We start from the raw sequence: 19560 nt of genomic DNA on the forward strand, positions 1-19560 counted from the left end.
TTTCCGCGGCGGCGCGCCGGGCCGGGCCGGGATGGTGCTGCGGGGCGGCGGGGAGGACGCCGAGGGAGCGCGGTGGGGCCGGCGGGCGGGCGGGCCCCGGGAGCCGGCGGCGGGGGCTGAGGGCGAGGCGTCTGGCAGGGACGATGGCCCCGCGCTGTCCGCTCTCAAGCGCCTGGAGCGGTCGCAGCGGACGGACCGGCTGGACGCGCTGTTCGGATTCGAGCGGCCAGCGGAGCCCGGCGAGCGGACGGGCTGGCTCATCAACATGCACCCGGTACGGACCGGTGGGGCACGGGTGGTCCCACGGGGAGGCCGCCGGTAGGGTCCCGGCGTGGGGGAGGGGGTCCCATGGAGAGGCCCCGGGAGGTCTCACGGGGGGACCCCGCTGAGTCCGTGGTGCCCGTGGGCAGACGGAGGTGCTGGACGAGGACCGGCGGTCAGTGAGCGCAGTGGACTACTACTTCATCCAGGAGGACGGGAGCCGCTTCAAGGTGGGTCCCCGGGGGTCCGGGTGGGGCGCAGGGTCCCACAGGGGGACCCGCCGCGTCACCCCGCTGCTCTCTCCTAGGTGGCCCTACCGTACAAGCCCTACTTCTACATCGCCACCCAGAAGGTGAGGAGGGGACCCTGGGGGGGCCGAGGTCCCCAGGGAAGGGGACAGCAGGTCCCTGGGGAGCTCGAGACCTCCCGGGCATCCTGCTTTGGGACGGTCTTCTCCCAAGGCACAGAAGCACGCTGCTCAGCCCCGGGGTCTCCCGGCAGGGCTGCGAGCGAGAAGTGTCCTCCTTCCTTTCCAAGAAGTTCCAAGGGAAGATTGCAAAGCTGGAAACTGTCCCCAAAGAAGACTTGGACCTGGTCTGTATTCCTCTGCCCTCTGTGCTCTTGAGTAGCGGGTTTTTTTTTGGACCTTGCACAGCTCTAGTGAAATAGGAAGGGACTAGTGAGTAGTGAAGGGAAACAGTGCGCTTGACTTCAGTCTCCTAGTGCTGTTTGTGGTGTCTATCAGAAACAGGTTAGTTATGACTACTTGCTTATCGGTAGAGATTACATTCCTCTCCTTGAGCACATCAGCTGTGTCACAGCGCGTTCGAGATGTTTAATTGCAGGAATTAAAGTATGATTGGAGGAGGAGAGGGTACTGGGGGAGGGGGATGCTGCTCATGCTTGACCTGCTCTTCCTCCTCTTCCCTGGGTGAATCCTGCTTGTGGTCCTGCCTGCATGGGCAGCAGGGCTGGCTGAGCCCTTGCTGTGCAGCTCGTGTGCTCTTCCCTGACGTGCCCACCAGAGACTCTTCTTGGTGCTTGACTCTCCCACCCATTGGCACCTCTTTTTTGGCCAATTCTTTCACATGCGTCAGTCTAGTCTGCCTTCCCCACCCTCTCTTATGGTGGCCGTCCCTCAGTACACATCCCCCTGAGCTGGCATTGTCTTGCTGCTTTGCAGCCAAACCACTTGGTGGGCCTCAAGAGGAACTACATCAAACTGTCCTTCAACACAGTGGATGACTTGGTGAAGGTGCGGAAGGAGATCTCTCCTGCTGTGAGGAAAAATAGAGAGCGAGACCAGGCGAGCGATGTCTACACGGCCATGCTATCGAGGTGGGAGCTCTCCTTAGGGTGGCTGGTCGGTCCCTCATGTTAATAATTAAGCTCCCTTGATTATTTCTTAGCTGTTCTCAGAGAAGTGTTGTCCTGCCTGGGGTCTGACCCCAGCTATGCTCCTCTGCCACCCATCTTCCAAGGTGCTTCTTTCAGCTCAGTGCTGCACATCAAGAGGCTCCAGAGCCTCTGGCATATGATGTGCTGTGGTCCTACCTCAACAAATATTTTCTATCTGAATAAAAAGCCAGGCACTTGTTTACAAGATTGGAAACACAGTTGCAGACAGAAAAAAAAATAAGAAACTTTGTTTTTAAAGTCAACCAAAATATACACATGAAAAATTTGCCCCCCTCTTTGGTTTCCTGGCCCTGAAGTCTGATTTCAGCTGAAACTCGAGGAAGAAGAATCAAGTGAGTCGAGCACTCCCTGCTCGCCTGGAAGGCATACTGTCCCTGTTCAAAGCGCTTCCCAGGTTGCCTCATTACGCTTAGTCTCGTTACCATACTTATAAATCCAATGCCATAAGAACTGTTCATTATACAGGCAAGTGTGGGTTTTGCCTGCCTGTACCTCTGAGCAGACACAGCTCACAAACGTGAGAAAAGTTGAATTTAGATGGGAGTGATGGGGCTGCGTGTGCTGTCTGTCCCGGGGATGGCTCTGCGAGCAGAGGTGATTGCATGGTGGGGAAGCATTTCCCGTTCTCTCCTCTCCTGTCACTGACTCCTGCTGCTGGGTGTCACCAGTGCCGCGTGGCTGTCCCTCGCAGCCGAGCCTGTGGAGACGTGCACTCAGGTAAAGTGGCTGCTTCACTCTGCTTCTTGCAGTGCTCTGAGCGGAGGCAGCCTGAGCACGGATGAGGAAGGAGCCTCCAGAAAGATTGCCAACCAGATGGACAACATTGTGGATATGCGGGAGTACGATGTACCCTACCACATTCGCCTCTCTATTGACCTGAAGATCCATGTGGTGAGTAAGGAATAGGGAAGCTGGAAGAGCTTCGCTTTCCTGCTGCTGTACTCCTAAAGTGCAGGCAGGGCGGATATGTTTTCTCTCCAGGACCTTTGCAAAGCTGTCAGTGGCAATGAGTTCATGTGTAAAGCTTAGTCCTGTGCTGCTGGGCCTTCTCCTTAGCTAATGATGTGCAGAAAAGTTAGATGATTGATGCACAGCCACAGCTTGAACCTTTCTTCTGGGCTGCATTTAATTTGCACAGCTGTGTCCCCAGCAGCCAAACAGAAGTGGTGCAAAGAGCTGGCCCTGCAGTAAAGCACTGCCCACCCTCCTCTCTCAACAGGCTCACTGGTACAACGTGCGATACCGGGGCAGCACCTACCCCCCTGAAATCACCCGCCGAGACGACCTCGTGGAGCGACCGGTGAGCATTGGTCAGGCAGGCGTCAGCCTGTCCAGGTGCATGGCTGGTGAGTGATGCTCTGCTGGTGTCACACCATGGTGCGCAGGGGGAAGGCTGTTTCTGGGTTTGGATAGTGATTTTGGGGTTGATAAAGCTGTAAAATGATTACTGAGGAGGATCTGGTTCACTTGCTGGGCTAGCACTGGGCTTAATGGGAACCGTTCTTTAACTTCAAGTCAGCTTTAGAATATTTTCTAATGGATTTGGTTCTGCTCAGGATCCTGTTGTTCTCGCCTTTGATATTGAAACTACCAAACTCCCTTTGAAGTTTCCTGATGCAGAGACAGACCAGATCATGATGATCTCCTACATGATTGATGGGCAGGTAAGGGACAGCAGAGTAGTTTCCTCCATGCTCCAGCAGTGAAGCCGGGGAGCAGGCCAGCATTTCGCCTCCAACCCAGCTCGCTCCAGGCTTGCCTTGCTGCTGGCTGCTTGGTGTATGGCTGTGGAAATGAAATTAAAGTCTGAATGATGTATTTTTAGTTTTGTGGTACCCAGCTCAGGTTGCTGGCCCTTGTCTGAGGGAGCAGTAGTAACCTGGAGAGCACAGGGACAACTCTGCTGTCCCATGTTGTCTCCCCATGGCCTCCTTAGCTGATGGCCAGCGATGGTTCAGCAGATGACTCCCAAACAGTTGTTCCCCCTTGACAGAAGCTCTGGCTTTCAAAAGGAAAATGTCCCATCATTTGGACAGCATTTTTGGGTTGCCTGCAAGCCAAGTTCTCCTAACTGCCTTCTTGTCACCTCCGTAGGGCTACCTGATCACAAACAGGGAGATCGTCTCTGAGGATATTGAAGACTTTGAGTTTACTCCCAAGCCGGAGTATGAGGGTCCGTTTTGTGTCTTTAATGAACCAGATGAAGTAAGTCAGTTCTGCCCAGCAGACTTTTTACCTGGCCAAAGAGAGCTAATGGCTTGGTAGGCTGCCTTGCTGGGGAACGCGGTGTGTCTGGCAGGACTGGTCATGGTAATGTTTCTTGGTAATAAGGGTAAGAGAGGTCAGGTTTGGGCTGGGTGGGGAGAAGATGGGAAGGGTGGAATAAACTGTGTGGTATCCACCACCTCTCCATGGAGGAGATGAATTTACTTTATATATGTATCTTTCCTATTCTTCTGCTTCATCCTAGGCTCATTTAATCCAGAGGTGGTTTGAACATGTCCAGGAGACAAAACCCACTATCATTGTCACGTACAATGGAGATTTCTTTGACTGGTAAGATCAGGAATGAAAACTAAGCTGGCAAGGTGTCACCTGAGCTGTGGGGCAGGGTCAGGTACCAGCCTTGACGTCCTTCCATAGCTGATATAGTGGTGCTGGTGTGTGATCCATGCCAACTGTCTGGCCAGTTTGAGCACCTCACCAAATGCTGTGGTCATTGGCTTGGAAGTATGAGCTTTTGTAGAGTCCCATCCGCTTGGCTGACCTGCTTTTAAACCCTTGTCAATGTGGCGATATTGGTGTATGGATGAGCCCTGTCTTGGGAGAGCAGGGAGAGGGTCAAAAGAGACCTGGAGGGTATTAGGGAGAGGGGTGCAGGCAAGCCTTCAGGAAGCAAGGGGAGGGGGACCACATGCTTCCACCTCCTGCTGCAGGATGCAAGCAAGCAGCTTTGCCTCTAGGGTCATGCTGCAGTTCTGTCCTGCAGGAAGTTTTTCCTATGGCCAGATATCAGATAAATCGCAAGAAAAATTCTTTAGGTAGTTTGTAACAAAGTGTTTGTGAAACCAGTGTTGGAAATGAAGGGAAATGGCTGTTCTGTTCCTTCTCTTCATGTTGCCTCTTTCCCCAGGCCCTTTGTGGAAGCAAGAGCAGCAGCTCATGGAATTAATATGTATCAGGAAATTGGGTTTCAGAAAGACAGCCAGGGAGAGTACAAAGCATCCCAGTGCATCCACATGGACTGTCTAAGGTACCAACTGCTGCCCCTCTACCGTATAACTGCATCTTTATCACTTGAATTTATATAAAATACCTACAGTTGTATTTGAATACTGTCCTCCTTCTGTCTGTTGGAAGCTTTCATCTGTCGCACCTCCCTAGGCTGGCGTAATAGTCCATTTCTCTGACTGTGCTGCTTCCTCTTGGCACTCTGCATACTGCAGAAGCTGCCAAGCCTTCCCCGTGAAGGACTATCAGGGCCGTCTCTCTCCCTGCAGCCTGTTGGTGGCTGTCCTTGGGTGTTTGAGGTCTGATTTGGGGGAGCAGAGAAAGTGGGATAAGATCAAGCTATTGGAATGGGGAAGGGACTGTATCCTAACTCAACAGCCTCCTGGCACAGCCAGAAGAGGAAAGGACGCATTGTGCATGCATGGGAGAGAGAGCCAAGTTGGGGTTTTTATGTGGGTTTCTTCCACTGGAGCAGCATCTGGACTTTGGACAGTGGCTGGCTGTCCTTGCAGTCCTAGTGGTGTCTCCTCCAGTGGTTAAATGTTTATCTTAAAGCCACTGAGGGAGTTGGAAGGTGGTAGTTCTGAGTAGTGGTGGTGGTATGGATACTGGGGTTTGTCCACATTGGGATTTAAGTGCATTGCTAGAGATGCAGGATATCTAAAGCTGGGCAGCCTCTTACTTCATGGCACTTGGATGCTTGGCTCTTGGCTGTCCTCGTGAGAGGTCCCCTTTGCAGTCAAGGTCCCGTTTGCAAGTCTGAGCCTCTTTTTGAAGGGCAGGGCTGGTTTCTCTGCACAAACTGGTATTTTCCTGATTCTGTCCAGGTGGGTGAAAAGAGACAGTTACCTCCCAGTGGGAAGTCACAACCTGAAAGCAGCAGCTAAAGCAAAACTGGGTTACGATCCAGTGGAGCTGGACCCTGAAGAGATGTGCCGGATGGCTACGGAGGAGCCTCAGGTATTCCCTCCCTGTGCTGTATCTCCTCTGAGCAATTGGAAAACAAGCCTAGAACAGCTGCAATATGATTGAATCTCTAAGTTAAAGTATTACAAAATGGTTTTGCTTAGTGCAATGGGTATTGAGAAATTAACCCAATCTGTCCCCCCAAATTGCCAATGCCTTAGAAGCACTTGAGCTTGTGGGGAGAAAGAACAGATTTCTCTGAAGTGGTTCTAGCACTGGGATTGCACTGTATGTTTTCTGTATTTATTTACATCAATGTGAGGTGGCAGGCACTACCTAAATCAGAAACACCATGAAGAGCCATGACTTACTGGAGGGACAAGAAATAGACTTAATGCTCCAGGTGTCGTGGGCAAGGGATTCCTGCTGAAGACCTGGAGCAGCCTCCTGATTCCCAAATGGGGTGGCATCTGTGCCATGAGCTCATCCTCCCCATTTCTTCTCATTCAAAGCTGATGTATTGCTGTGTAATTAGAGCTAGAGCAGTATGTCCTCGGAAGCGAGCAGATTATTCTTTACAATCTAGGATATGCAGAAATACACCTTTCCCTTCCTGCTGATATGAGCATGTCCAGCAGGAAGCAATGAAAGATTATTGGCATTGAGCTGCTCTGTCACATGTGATTTGGATTAATTTGCCTCTCACCCTTCCCCAACAGACCCTGGCCACCTATTCAGTGTCCGACGCCGTTGCTACCTACTACATGTATATGAAGTACGTGCATCCTTTCATTTTCGCCTTGTGCACCATCATTCCCATGGAGCCTGATGAGGTGGGTGCACTCCTGAAATGATGATTTCTTTGCTGGGCGAAGAGCCGCATCTCCCATACTGCAGGGATGCTCTGGCCACGGACCTGATTCCCACTGCCCGAGCACTTTCCCATCTGTGTCAGGGAGGGAGGGAGGGTGGATTTGGAGGCTACTTCTTTCTCTCCACAGCCCTGGGGTGTTTTGAGAGTGGTGCCTAAGAACAAGAGACCTGAGGGTTGGCAGTACAGGGCTGGAGCAAGAAAGTATGGCTGATGCTCTACGCTCAGCCAAGTTTACTTGCAGTCATGGTCATGCAGAGCTGGGTCTCCTGATGGCTGTTGTCACCTGTAGGGAGGATGGTTAGGAAGCTGTCTGTGCTAAGCATGTAGGAAATGTTGCTCTTTCCCCACCTGGTTTAGCTTACAAAGGCGTTTGACAGTGGAGTGGTGTCAGGAGGTGATGGCAGCAGAGGTCTGGAGGTCTTTGCGCTGTCCCTAGCCTGCTTTCCTCCCAGCTAACCTGAAGGAGTCAGTGTTGGTTTCTCACTTGTTCCCATCATCCTTGCCATGGGCTGCAGCACTGCCTGCTGCACGGTCACACGTGTGTCACCAGCTGAAGCCGTCCGGCTCACTGGTGTGGCTGTAAGGCCAGTCTGGTCCCACTAGCGCTGGTATAGCACTTCTTGCTGAATCACAGGATGGTTTGGGTTGGAAGGGACCTTCAAAGATCATCTAGTCCAACCCCCCTGCCATGGGCAGGGACATCTTTCACCAGACCAGGTTGCTCAAAGCCCCATCCAACCTGACCATGAACTCTTCCAGGGATGGGGCATCCACAGTTTCTCTGGGCAACCTGTTCCAGTGTCTCACCACCCTCATGGTGAAGAATTTCTTCCTTATATCTAATCTAAATCTACTCTTTTTGAGTTTAAAACCAGCTTTGATGTCTCTTTGGCAGGTGTTAAGAAAAGGATCTGGGACACTGTGCGAGGCACTGCTGATGGTTCAGGCCTATCACGCCAACATCATCTTCCCCAACAAGCAGGAGCAGGAATTCAACAAACTTACAGAAGACGGACATGTGCTGGACTCAGAGACATACGTGGGAGGCCACGTGGAAGCGCTGGAATCTGGGGTCTTCCGCAGTGACATCCCATGCCGCTTCAAAATGGTAAGGGGCCACGCAGCCAACCCCTGTCCTTGTGCAATGTAGTGGTGAGGAGTAACCCTCCGCTGATGTTAACGTCTCCTGTGAGTCCCTGCTGGCCTTGGGCAGTACCTGTCATACTTCAGAAGACCTTGAGCACCTGAAGGAGCGTGGAGCTGGGCTGGGCTGGGATGGGATGGGAGGAGGCCTCCAACTGGCCATCTGTGCTTCACTAGGAAAGCAAGTGTCATATGTGTCACATACTGGAAGCAAGCCAGACCTTGTTGACAGCAAGGGAGAGTGAAGTGGGGTTTTGGGTTTGGTTTTGAGCCAGTGGTTCTTGGAAGATATGCCTCTGTCCCCTTGGGGTCCTGTCCTCCCTCTGTCCTTCTCCCACCCAAACAAAGCTTCTTCAGAACCCTTCCTGGGCGTCTATCACTTGTTTCTGGTTCACGCTGCTATCTCCATCACCTCCCCCTTGTCCTGCTTCACGCCTGCGTTGTGCTCACAGACTCTTAAGTTTTCAGAGGTGGCTTCATTCTCTGTCATGTGATGCATTGCACTTAGTGTGGCACATTTTGGTGGATATCGTCTAGTGGACGATCATGGGGAGCACGCAGTGGGTGTGTAAAAGGATCTGAACTAAGTCTGAATCTTTGGACCCTTGCACCAGCCAGCATGCAACCATGAGAGTTGCGGCACTACCAAACACAAATGCAACCAGCTGCTTGTTAGCTGCGCTTGTCTCTTCCCTTCCTTGCGTTTTTTTTTTTTTTGTTTTTTTTTTCTTTCCCCTGTGTCAGTGGTCTAGACCCTGCCTGTGCCTCAATATGCTGCCCTATGCTGCAGGGCCATGCTCAGAGCTCCCCAAGTCAGGCAGGGACATGGGCAGCAGGGCAGGAGCTGCCAGCCTGCAGCGAGGGTCGGCTGTCCACGGTCTCAGTGCCGTCCCCACGCCCCTGCAGAATCCTGCTGCGTTCAACTTCCTGGTGCAGCACGTGGAGAAGACGCTGCGGCATGCCATCGAGGAGGAGGAGGGTTTGCCATTGGATCAAGTCACCAACTTCCAGGAGGTATGTTGCCCGTGGCATGGCTGGGCTTGGCAGGGAGGGCTGAGCTGCCAGGCTGGGGCTGCAGCTTCAAGGTGCCTGTTTACGTTCATTTTGCACTCTATGGAGAGAGACGAAGAAGCCCATCTATGGGCACCTACAGAGTAGATGGTGTTAAGGGATGTTATAAGCAGCCGCGATCTCCAGCAGCCCCAGCCAGGACCCCCTGCCCAGCTGCTGGAGCCAAGCCCAGGGACCGGGGGTCTCTGCCCCAGCTGAGGGATGCGGTTCCTGCTTTCCCCTGTGCAGGTTCAACTAGGAGCAACGTTCTGAGAGAGCTGGGAAGGGATTTATTAAGAAGACAGGCCGCTCAGATATCCAAAATACTCATGTTCCTCTTGTTCCCTGCTTCTTACCAGCTACAAAGTGCAGGTCACCCCTCTCCAAAGCCAAGTGTGGAGTTTCTTGGAGGGCATCATCAGTTAGTGACTGGGGACTTCTGGTCTTTGCTGTTGTCTCCATTAACCTGTTTGCACTGAAAAGGTCCTTGATCGAGTAACCTTTACGAGGTAGCTGCTCTCACCTTCCACTTACTCCTACAGGTAAAGCCTACCCTGGAAGTCCAAAACAAAACCTAAAATACCGGTGGTCAAGGAGTCCCTGATGCTGCTCCATTGGTCCTTTAAATCCTTCCCCAGAGTCAGTGGCAGGTGTCCCTGTGCAGGAATAAAGGACCAAATTCAACAAGTATTGGACTTAGTAACTCCTTCCTGCCTGAGTTTCACTTCTTTTTGTCGTGCTACAGGTTTGTGATGAAATCAAGGTCAAACTGAATTCCCTGAAGGATGTTCCGAACAGAATTGAGTGTCCCCTTATCTACCACCTGGATGTGGGGGCCATGTACCCCAACATCATTCTGACTAACAGGTTACAGGTGGGTAACATCAACCTCATCTCTCCTAATTTGTCTTTCAGATGACCTTGGTGGTCCTTCTGATTGGATCCCCTTAACAACAAGGGCTGAACTTTCTGCTCAGGGCAGGGGGATCAGATAAGGCTGGGTGTGACAGCCAGCCAGTCAGTCAAGCTGCCATGGATGCCAGGTCTGCAAAGGTTGAGCTACAACTTTAGCTAGGACACTTCCCAAAAAACCAGCTATTGTTTTTTGAGGATTTTGTGTTCTCGAAAGGCTCTGGAAAGGAGAACTGACAGAGTACCATCTCTGATGTTCACACCTATGCGCTTCTGCCACCCAGCGCCTGTTCTGGCATGGGCTGTCGTTTGGAGAGCTGTCCCCTCTAACACCTCTGTGTCTCTTACTTGCGTCCAGCCCTCAGCCATGGTGGATGAGGCCACATGTGCTGCCTGTGACTTTAACAAGCCGGGTGCCAACTGTCAGCGCCGGATGACTTGGCAGTGGAGAGGAGAGTTCAGTAAGTACAGTAAGGACCTTGCAGTCCAGCCCATAGAGATGGAGACAAATTCCTGCTTCTCTCCTGGGAAACTGATGGCTGCCCTCCTCCACAGTGCCTGCCAGCCGCAGTGAGTATCACCGCATCCAGCAGCAGCTGGAGTCAGAGAAGTTCCCTCCCCTCTCCCCCGAGGGAGCACCCCGCGCCTTCCACGAGCTCTCCCGGGAAGAACAGGCCAAGTACGAGAAAAAGCGGCTGGCAGGTAAAAAAAAAAAAAAAAAATCAACGTCACAATCTGGACCAGTGTTTTGCAATCTAGACTATGAGTTGTGCTCATCATTAATTACCTCTCTTATGGCTGTGATGTTAGTTCAGACTGGGTCTGGTCTCACACCATGCTTTGGCAGACCTTCTCCAGGATCCCAGCAGACTGCTGTGTGTTTCCCAAAGAGGGGCCGGGCACTGGTGCCTGTATCAGTGTTTCTCCTTTTGTCTGTTGAGAGCCATGGATTTGAGCTGAAACATGAATGGCTCCATTTTTTGGAAGACTGCTAATTAAAGCCTGTTAATGAATGGGAAATATTATGTTATCCCATCACCTGGAGTGATGCTGTTCAGCAGAAGCATCCAGCTGGCTGGGGGCAGAGCCTGGGTTTGTGGATGGGCCATACCTGTATCATGATGAGTTTTTTCCCCCACCTGTCCCTGCATCTCCACAATGAGGTGCTGCTTCTCTCTGTGCTGGTATCTTCCCTCCCCTCCCTTTGCAGTAGGACCATCTCCCCATTCACCCATGCCTGATGCTTAGATGTCTCCCTGTCCATACTGTGCCCATCCCTCCGTCCGTAGCGGGCACCCATCCCTGAGAAGCTCCCTTTGCTTCTTCCCTTGACTAGATTACTGCCGCAAGGCGTACAAGAAGATCCATGTCACCAAGGTGGAGGAACGAGTCACCACCATCTGCCAGCGAGAGAACTCTTTCTATGTGGACACAGTGCGAGCTTTCAGGGACCGCCGCTATGAGTTCAAGGGGCTGCACAAGGTACCGAACTCAGCTTCTGGTTTAACTTATCTTGCCAAGGCTGGGGACCTCTCCTCTCTCACTGGAAACTCGAGCCCTAAAGGATTGCAGTGTTCAGCCTTTGTATTCGAGAAGGACGTGGTGGAGCTCCTGACAGCTGTGGCTGCTCACTGCCGAATCTTCAACGGCTGCTGCTGCGGCATTTACTGCCTCTGGGGTGCTGTCAGAAACAAAGCTGCATCTCCAGTTTTCGCTAGGTTTAGCGAATCCTCAGCTAGTCTCTGTTCTGCTATGTCTGATCTGGCCAGGTTCAGTCTGGGGCATTCTTCCCACATGGAGAAAAGAGACAAGCTAAGAAGCAAGGTCTAGACCTCGGGTTAAGGAGCGGTTGATCCCAGGAGGATGTTCTAGTTCTCTGCTGGTTGAGGTTTGCTAGAGGACACCAGGGCACGTTATTCTTGGAGTGTGTTGGAAGCAATGATGAGGCCTTGGGACCCTACTTCTGGCAGAGTTAATTAACAAGCCGTTTGCTTTGTGGTTACTCCCAGCTGCCTCTTCTGCCATGAATCACGGAGCTGGCTGAAAGGCTTTTTCTACACAGGTGGTTCTGTTCAGCCAGACATCATCAATTGCTGCAGGCAGCGTATTCAGTTCTTGCCTGCGCACATGTGGTGCAGCACAACTGACACAGGTGGGCAGCACTGCTGGCGCTACTTGAATTCTGATGGTCACCGTCAGAGTTATGGTTGGTGCTGCAGGTCCCTCCTACCGTGTGGCAAAGTGCCTCTGGCCAGCTCCTCCTCTGCTGCAAAAGAAAAAGGAATGTTTAGCTCATGCTACCCATCTTTGGCAAAGATACTGTTCTAGAGTTCTAATGCTATACTGGGACTGAGGGGGAACCAGTTGGATACCACTGGTAGTGATGTGTGGGATTGTCCTGACCCTTCCTCTGGCTTGCAGGTGTGGAAGAAGAAGCTGTCTGCAGCAGTGGAGTCAGGAGATGCCTCTGAAGTGAAGCGCTGCAAGAACATGGAAATCCTGTATGACTCCCTGCAGCTGGCCCACAAGTGCATTCTCAACTCTTTCTATGGCTACGTCATGCGGAAAGGGTGAGTGTCCCCCCGGGCGGTGCTGGGGTTCCCTGGAGAGTACCCTTGGGAATCTGGATTGTCCTAGTGAGGCTGTCACTTGCTTCACCTGCCTCTGAAGCACCAGGATGAAGGTGGGTGCTGCCTGTAACACTCTCCTCTTGCTTCTGCCCACGACTTCTCATCCTGGAGACTCCTGCCAGACATGAAGTGTTGGGCATAAGTGACAGGAATCTTATCTGTTATGGGTTTCCAGCTTTTCTGAAGCATCATAACTAGGACAAGGAGAACAATCTACCAAGGGCCAGTGTTGATATGTTTCTTGCCCTTCTTCCTCTGGAGGTCCTCCTGTCCTTTCCATAGCTGGGTTTGGGAGGGAACACTTCATGCTCTTCACTTTGACTCCTCTGCTCACAGAGCTCGCTGGTACTCTATGGAAATGGCTGGCATCGTCTGCTTCACGGGAGCGAATATCATCACCCAGGCCAGGGAACTGATCGAGCAGATTGGGTGAGTATGTGCTGAGCTGGGGAAGAAAGGTCCATCTACATCTGGGACAGATGTGGAAGCACATTAAACACCTGAGCTTTCAGCAGTTAATGTTGAAGATTCAGATTTCTAACGCTGTTGTGGTTATTCTGTTGTATTATGAGGGTTTGCTTTGCAGAAGGGACTGGAGAGTGGATGCAACAGGCTGCCTCTGCCTTTATGGGGGACACAGCTGATCCTCATCTATCATGCACTCCCCTCCTGACAGTGACCTACCTTTCTTCCTTCCTTCCTTAGGAGACCTCTGGAACTGGATACCGATGGGATTTGGTGTGTCCTCCCCAACAGCTTTCCGGAGAACTTTGTCATCAAGTCAACCAATGCCAAGAAGCCGAAGGTGACAATCTCCTACCCAGGTGCCATGCTGAACATCCTGGTGAAGGTGAGTCTTGCACCCATCCAGGACAGCTCTGCAGTCTGGGAAGAAGGACGTGGAGGACTGACAAGAGAGGAGGGTCTCTCTTCCATCTCTGCTCCCCATGTAGCGAGCGGGATGTTGGGGCTGATGGCCCTGCTTGCTGCACAGCTGCTCTCTGCCCCGGAGAGCATCTGAGCAGAGGGAGAGGCTCCGATATCCCTGGAGCAGAGAAGGTGGTGTGTAAGAGGCCAGGGTTGGTGCATGCTCACCTGTGCAGGCTGGGAGTCCAGACTAGAGCAAGGTCCAAACCCATCCTCTGCTTGCTCCAGCTTCTGTAAGACAAAAGAATATAATTTTAGGGTCCAAAGCATTTTTTTTCTTCTCAACAGGCAGGTGTCAGATATTTTGATTTTTGAGTCCTAAATTGTGCTGTAGCTTTCAGAAGGGTGCTCAGTGATCCCTTTGGGCAGGGTGTGCCTGAAGGGCATTGCCTGGTGTAACCAGCCTGGCTGTTGAGTGAAGCTGTTCTTCTGGGGCTGTGCCCATAGGAAGGCTTCACGAATGATCAGTACCAGGAACTGCAGGACCCAGCCTCTCTGACCTACATCACACGCTCGGAGAACAGCATCTTTTTTGAAGTGGATGGACCATACCTGGCCATGATCCTCCCAGCTTCCAAGGAGGAGGGCAAGAAGCTGAAGAAAAGGTGAGATTTCAAAGCCTGAAATATTATCACTTCCTTGGGGTAACAGGATGAGGGTCTCTTTCCCTTTGTGCATGTGGGACCTTGCCTCTTGCAGTGTGCTTAATTCACTGGCTTTAAATGGCAAGTTCCTTACACCAGATCATCTCTGAATCCAGCTGTGCGCTTGCCTCCAGTGCCATACTATGGCAACCAATTTTAGAAGATAAGAGCAAAACAACATTTCTCCAACTTGGTGACCAGACACAATCTCCCTGTTTGGCTCTGAGGTGTGCAGGAGAACTCTGACTTTCCTTCTGAGGACTTCTAATACTGCTTACATTCAACCAAATCTGTTTAAACTCACCAGTTCCTGCCTTCCCATCTCTCAGGAGTTCACAGACCTCCAGTAATGCTTCTCTTACATATGTCCCCTTCCTTCTCCATCTGGAAGAAGGAACAGGTCCTGCCATTACTGTCACATTATAGGATAGTTGTACTCAAACTTCACTGATTTCTGTGCAGTCTCCTAAATAGAAATGTGAGCTAGAGCAGTAGCAACCACTAGCTAGAGGGGTGCCCACAGACCTGGGTCCAGCTCCAAGAAATGCTGTCACTGCCCTCCAGCACCCTCTGTCCTTACAGCTCTATGCTTCTTTGTGCTTAATGCCCCATTAGATGAGCTCCAGCATCCACTGTCTCCTGTCAGTGCCTTTCTGCAAGCAGTGAGTCCTTGCCCCAGGAGTCAAGGTGATGCCAAGCACTGAGAGGACTTTGCTTACAGAACTCTTTTCTTGGGGCCTCTTGGTTTCTTGTAGTTTGGGGATGTTAGCAAGTGCATTATTTCTTGGTCACTCTCCAACCGAAACAGCCTGGAGGTGGCTGGCAGGCACCATCGTTGGTGGAGGAAGAGAAGGCTGTGCCCCCAGGAATGTGCTCAGGTGGGAGAAGGGCTTGCCAATGATGTAGGTTTGAGTATCTCCTCTCTTCTCTTAGCTGATGTTCCCATAAGGTTTTTCTTGAGACATACAAATAATTGGTGGAGCTGTGAAATGCAAAAAAATACAAGAGAAAAGGAGAGAGGGAGGAGTGTTGCTATAGTCATGTCATAGCTACAGTCAGTTTCCTCTGAATCCCTTTGCCAGCATCTGAGCTGGCAAAGTTTCCTCCTTCTCTCTAAACCTCTTCCTAATATCTTCCTCCATGTCACCACTCGGGCTCTCACCTTCTGCCCTTTCCTTGTGTGCAGTTAAGATCATTCTCCCAATCGGTATGGATGAGCTGGGGCACAAGCTGACGTGCTTTTGCAGACCAAGTTGAAACGGTTCCTAGAGCAGCTGTAGATAATTCTGAGATCATCCTAGTGCCAAGCACCGCGGCTTCGTTGAAGATGGCGGCATGGTGGCATGGGGAGAAGCACCCTGGCAGGAGGGACACCAGCAGGATCCTGGAGGACATGTCCCTTGGCACAGGCCAGGTTTTGCCCACACCATGTTTCCTAGGTATGCGGTATTCAACGAGGACGGGTCCCTGGCTGAGCTGAAGGGATTTGAGGTGAAGCGCCGGGGAGAGCTGCAGCTGGTGAAGATATTCCAGTCTTCTGTATTTGAAGCCTTTCTGAAAGGCAGCACCCTGGAGGAGGTCTACGCTTCTGTGGCCAAGGTGGCCGATTACTGGCTGGATGTGCTCTATAGCAAGGTAAGCACAGCTCAGCACGTCTGTGCTCCTGAGGTGGAGCTAGAGAAGAAGTGTCAGAGCTGGTCAGGCACTGTGGGGAGGGTGGACTTCACTTACACAAGGTGGGTGGTCCTCGGTGCCTCTGATGGTCACTTCCATTATATTTCTGCCGCTTTGGTCCAAAAGGGATGTTTTCAGTGTCTTTTAGTGCAAAGGCTCTTCATTCAGCTGTAGCTGTGGGTGAGTGGTGTCCTTCTCCAGTCATCTCCTTCATGGAGCTGGTCTGGTGGCCCTCACCCCCCAAGGATGTTAGTTAAGGGCATTTGCTGAGGCAGAGAATGAGAGCGCCACTTGCCCGCAGAGTGTTTTATGAGGAGCACAGAGACATCGGCTGTACAATAACTGGGGAGAGCAGAGAAAATGCAAGAAACTGGGGGGTGAGAGTGACCAAGAGCCTGGCTTGGTCCTTCCATTTTGCAATGACCTTGTACAACAAGTGCTTGGTGAGCCCAACTAGTTTGTGTGTGCAACACAAAGCAGTGCTGCCACAGCCCAGCCACAGCATAAACCGATGCAAGCCTCAAACCCACACTCTCTTTTCAATAGGTCACGTTAGCAGCTGCAACAGGGAGCAATTCCCAGGCTCCCTGTAAAAAGCCACACCAATTGGGTGTACGTGCTCCCCATATCTGGCAGTAGTAAGGCTTCATCATTATGTTCTTGCTAGCTTTGGGATTTTTTCCTCCCTTTCAGGCTGCCAACATGCCTGATTCAGAGCTGTTTGAGCTGATCTCAGAGAACCGGTCCATGTCGCGCAAGCTGGAGGACTACGGGGAGCAGAAGTCCACCTCCATCAGCACTGCCAAGCGCCTGGCAGAGTTCCTGGGGGACCAGATGGTGAAGGATGCAGGGCTGAGCTGCCGGTTCATCATTTCCAAGAAACCAGAAGGGTCTCCAGTTACCGAGAGGTAACACCATCTTGAGGGGCCAGGGCTTTTGACAGTGTGGGGGCAACCAAGAGGGTAGGGGCAAGCTGGTGTGGTGTGGCCAAGCAATCACCTGCCTGCTGGCTCAGACTGTGAGCAAGACTAATGGTGGATAACACCGTACAACTGCTGCGCAGTGGCCTTGCAGAGTGGGAGAAGCAGGCTGGGAAAGGGGATCGTGTGCTACCAGGGCCTTGGTCCAGGTGGGTAAAAAGTGCTTCCCTGCCTTCCCCAGGGCCATCCCCCTTGCCATCTTCCAGGCCGAGCCCAGCGTGCGCAAACACTACCTCCGAAAATGGCTGAAGAGCCCATCATTGCAGGACTTCAACATCCGCGCGGTGAGTGGGGCATCCCTGCGGATGGCCCCGGCTCCAGGATGAGGGCTCGTCCCTTCGGAGGCGTGACCTGGGCAGTGGATACTTGCACTCACAAAGCAGGGTGCTAGGGACAGGGGTCCCAGGGAGATGCTTGATCCTGCATCTAGTGGCCTTCTGCTCAGCTTTCTTCGCTACCCACTGCTCTGCCCTCTTCACAGATCCTGGACTGGGACTACTACATCGAGAGACTGGGCAGCACCATCCAGAAAATCATCACCATTCCTGCAGCCCTCCAGCAGGTATGGGGCACGGGGTGGGGGGCAGTGGGGGGACAGGAGGAGGGCTTTGGTGGGGGAACTCGGTGTAATTTAGAGATGCTCTCCAGGTAAAGAACCCGGTGCCACGGGTCCGGCACCCAGACTGGCTCCACAAGAAACTCCTGGAGAAGAACGATGTGTACAAACAGAAAAAAATCAATGAGCTCTTCACTTCGGAAGGCAAGAGACAGGTAAAGAGGGCGAGGGAAGGGTGCTGGCTGTGCTGGTGGGGCTTTTCTCCTGCAACCCACGTCATCCTGCTGTCCTTGCCTCCTCAGGTCCTCACCAACCAGCCCCGGGAGGGGACGCCCAGCTCACAGATTGGTGACATAGAGGACTTCGGGGCTTCCAAGACCCTTCAGCCACTGGTTCCCATCGCAAATAAGCGGAAGCGAGTCCCTGCAACTGAGGAGAGCCAACAGATGTCCCAGTACCTGGAGCTATCCCAGTCCTGGCGAGAGATCCTAGGTCCACCTCCGCCCCTGGGCACCACCAAGGTAGGTGAAGCAGACTGGGCAGGAGATGCCCTGGGGCTGTGCTCGTCCACCCAAGCAGCTTGGGTGCTGCCAGGAGCGATCTGTGGGTCTCCTGAAACCCTCTGCACACCCATGGCTCAGGGCTACAGGGAGAAATATAACCAGGAGATGGAGCAATGTAACCACTGATGGAGAAAAGGGGGGTCATGGTGGCTTCACAGCTGGGGCAGGACCACGATGTGGGTCTGGGGGATGGAGGGCTTGGCTGTATGGCACGGTGTTGGGGGCCTGGGAAGCCTGTGCTGGTTTCTGGCTTGACTCACGTGTGCCGTCACCCCCCTCAGGAAGAGCGGCTGGTCTGGCTGCGCTACCACCAGAAGAAGTGGGAGCTGCAGGCTCGGCAGCGGCGGGAGCAGCAGAAGAGGCGGCGTCTGGAGGATGGTGGGGTGACAGCGGGTGGAGGAGTGGTCCGCAATGCCCTCTCCAAAGGGCTGAGCAGCTACCTGCGCAGGACAGCACGCAGCATCCTGGACTTGCCCTGGCAGATTGTGCAGGTACCGGGGAGGGGGACCTGCCACGGAGGGCAGCCCGGGACGTAAGCCTCGCATCTGTGCTATCTGTGGTCAAATGGTGAAGTTCAGGGACTGCTGACCCCAAGGCTACTCTGGTGTTAACCCTGGGGAGGCCAGGTGGGGCTGCAAAGCCTCAGGCTCGCACACATCCGTATGGAAACGGGAGCCCGCATGGTCCTTGGTGGTGAATCTGGGACGTACATGTGGATCTGCCAATGGGGCAGCTCCAGTTCAGTCCATGGGCAGCATTGTGCAGTAGGACATCAGGGTGACTTGGCTGACATCAAGGGTCAGCTTGAGTTGGTTGGCCAGCCTTAACCAGAGAGTTTTCTCCATGGTGCCCTGGGACAGTAGCAGGACATGGGGACTCCAATGCTGAGAGTGATGACTCTTTAGCCCCCTGCTCTCTTTGTAGCCACTATCTGGCCATATAGAACCACAAAGTGCTCTGCAGCTTAGACATAAGCACTGATAACATGTTGGATCTCCCTGCTAATGCTAACTTTGTACGCCTGTGTCCTGCAGATTGCTGAGACCAGCCAGCCTGGGCTGTTCAGGCTGTGGGCAGTGATCGGGAGTGACCTGCATTGCATTAGGCTGAGCATCCCCCGGGTCTTCTACGTCAACCAGCGCGTCCCGAAGCCGGAGGAGGGAGCAGCCTACAGGAGGGTGAGAACCTGCCCCTTCTGGAAGGGGAAGCAGCCACTTGGGTTGAGATAAGGCACTTCACCTCCACTGCAAGCAGATATTACAAGCATCTGCCTTGCAGGGCCTCACTCTTCCACCCCACGGATGTACCTCATCCAGTCTCCGGTCCCTCTGCTAATCCCAACCTGCCCAGAAAGCAGGTTCTCTGTTATGGGAATTTGTAACATGCATAAGCATAAACCACTGATTTCCTTAGGAGAGAGGAGCACCAGGAGCTGGTCTGGCTCAGACCCCAGCTCCTTGCAGCCCTTAGAAGTGCCCCAGCTCCCGGCAGTGGTGCCACGTGGTGTGACATGTCCTGCTAAGTGTGTCCCTTGTCTCGGCAGGTGAACAGGATCCTGCCCCGCTCAAACTTAGTTTACAACCTGTACGAATACTCTGTCCCCGAAGACATGTACCAAGAGCACATCAATGAAATCAATGCGGACCTCTCTGCTCCGGACATCGAGGGAGTGTATGAGACACAGGTAACTCCTCCAGGTCCTCGTTTTTAAGGATTGCTGCATGGAAACTCATTAGCCTGAGTGCCAGGGGCACAGGGGGATACCTGGTACTGAAAAATTCAACAGCTTG

The 19560-nt window shown here is 52.8% G+C and overlaps 1 protein-coding gene across 1 annotated transcript in view; it reads left to right on the top strand.

Annotated features, from left to right (window-relative positions):
- The first annotated feature begins 31 nt into the window (after positions 1 to 31).
- POLE (DNA polymerase epsilon, catalytic subunit) overlaps positions 32 to 19560 on the top strand; it is a 29757-nt gene continuing 10228 nt past the window's right edge. The window contains exons 1-32 of the mRNA XM_069795475.1: positions 32 to 274; positions 411 to 491; positions 569 to 613; positions 763 to 855; positions 1445 to 1599; positions 2430 to 2571; positions 2900 to 2980; positions 3237 to 3344; positions 3775 to 3885; positions 4151 to 4236; positions 4814 to 4933; positions 5739 to 5871; positions 6537 to 6650; positions 7587 to 7799; positions 8741 to 8848; positions 9630 to 9758; positions 10155 to 10257; positions 10352 to 10498; positions 11133 to 11278; positions 12218 to 12366; positions 12763 to 12855; positions 13132 to 13276; positions 13801 to 13958; positions 15437 to 15632; positions 16365 to 16579; positions 16833 to 16935; positions 17133 to 17213; positions 17300 to 17422; positions 17510 to 17728; positions 18052 to 18261; positions 18805 to 18948; positions 19314 to 19454. Coding sequence (XP_069651576.1) covers positions 32 to 274; positions 411 to 491; positions 569 to 613; positions 763 to 855; positions 1445 to 1599; positions 2430 to 2571; positions 2900 to 2980; positions 3237 to 3344; positions 3775 to 3885; positions 4151 to 4236; positions 4814 to 4933; positions 5739 to 5871; positions 6537 to 6650; positions 7587 to 7799; positions 8741 to 8848; positions 9630 to 9758; positions 10155 to 10257; positions 10352 to 10498; positions 11133 to 11278; positions 12218 to 12366; positions 12763 to 12855; positions 13132 to 13276; positions 13801 to 13958; positions 15437 to 15632; positions 16365 to 16579; positions 16833 to 16935; positions 17133 to 17213; positions 17300 to 17422; positions 17510 to 17728; positions 18052 to 18261; positions 18805 to 18948; positions 19314 to 19454 — 4335 coding nt within the window. The remainder of the gene's footprint in view (positions 275 to 410; positions 492 to 568; positions 614 to 762; positions 856 to 1444; positions 1600 to 2429; positions 2572 to 2899; positions 2981 to 3236; positions 3345 to 3774; positions 3886 to 4150; positions 4237 to 4813; positions 4934 to 5738; positions 5872 to 6536; positions 6651 to 7586; positions 7800 to 8740; positions 8849 to 9629; positions 9759 to 10154; positions 10258 to 10351; positions 10499 to 11132; positions 11279 to 12217; positions 12367 to 12762; positions 12856 to 13131; positions 13277 to 13800; positions 13959 to 15436; positions 15633 to 16364; positions 16580 to 16832; positions 16936 to 17132; positions 17214 to 17299; positions 17423 to 17509; positions 17729 to 18051; positions 18262 to 18804; positions 18949 to 19313; positions 19455 to 19560) is intronic.

This window comes from Haliaeetus albicilla, chromosome 10 (genome assembly GCF_947461875.1).
Source record: "Haliaeetus albicilla chromosome 10, bHalAlb1.1, whole genome shotgun sequence".
Taxonomy (NCBI): domain Eukaryota; kingdom Metazoa; phylum Chordata; class Aves; order Accipitriformes; family Accipitridae; genus Haliaeetus; species Haliaeetus albicilla.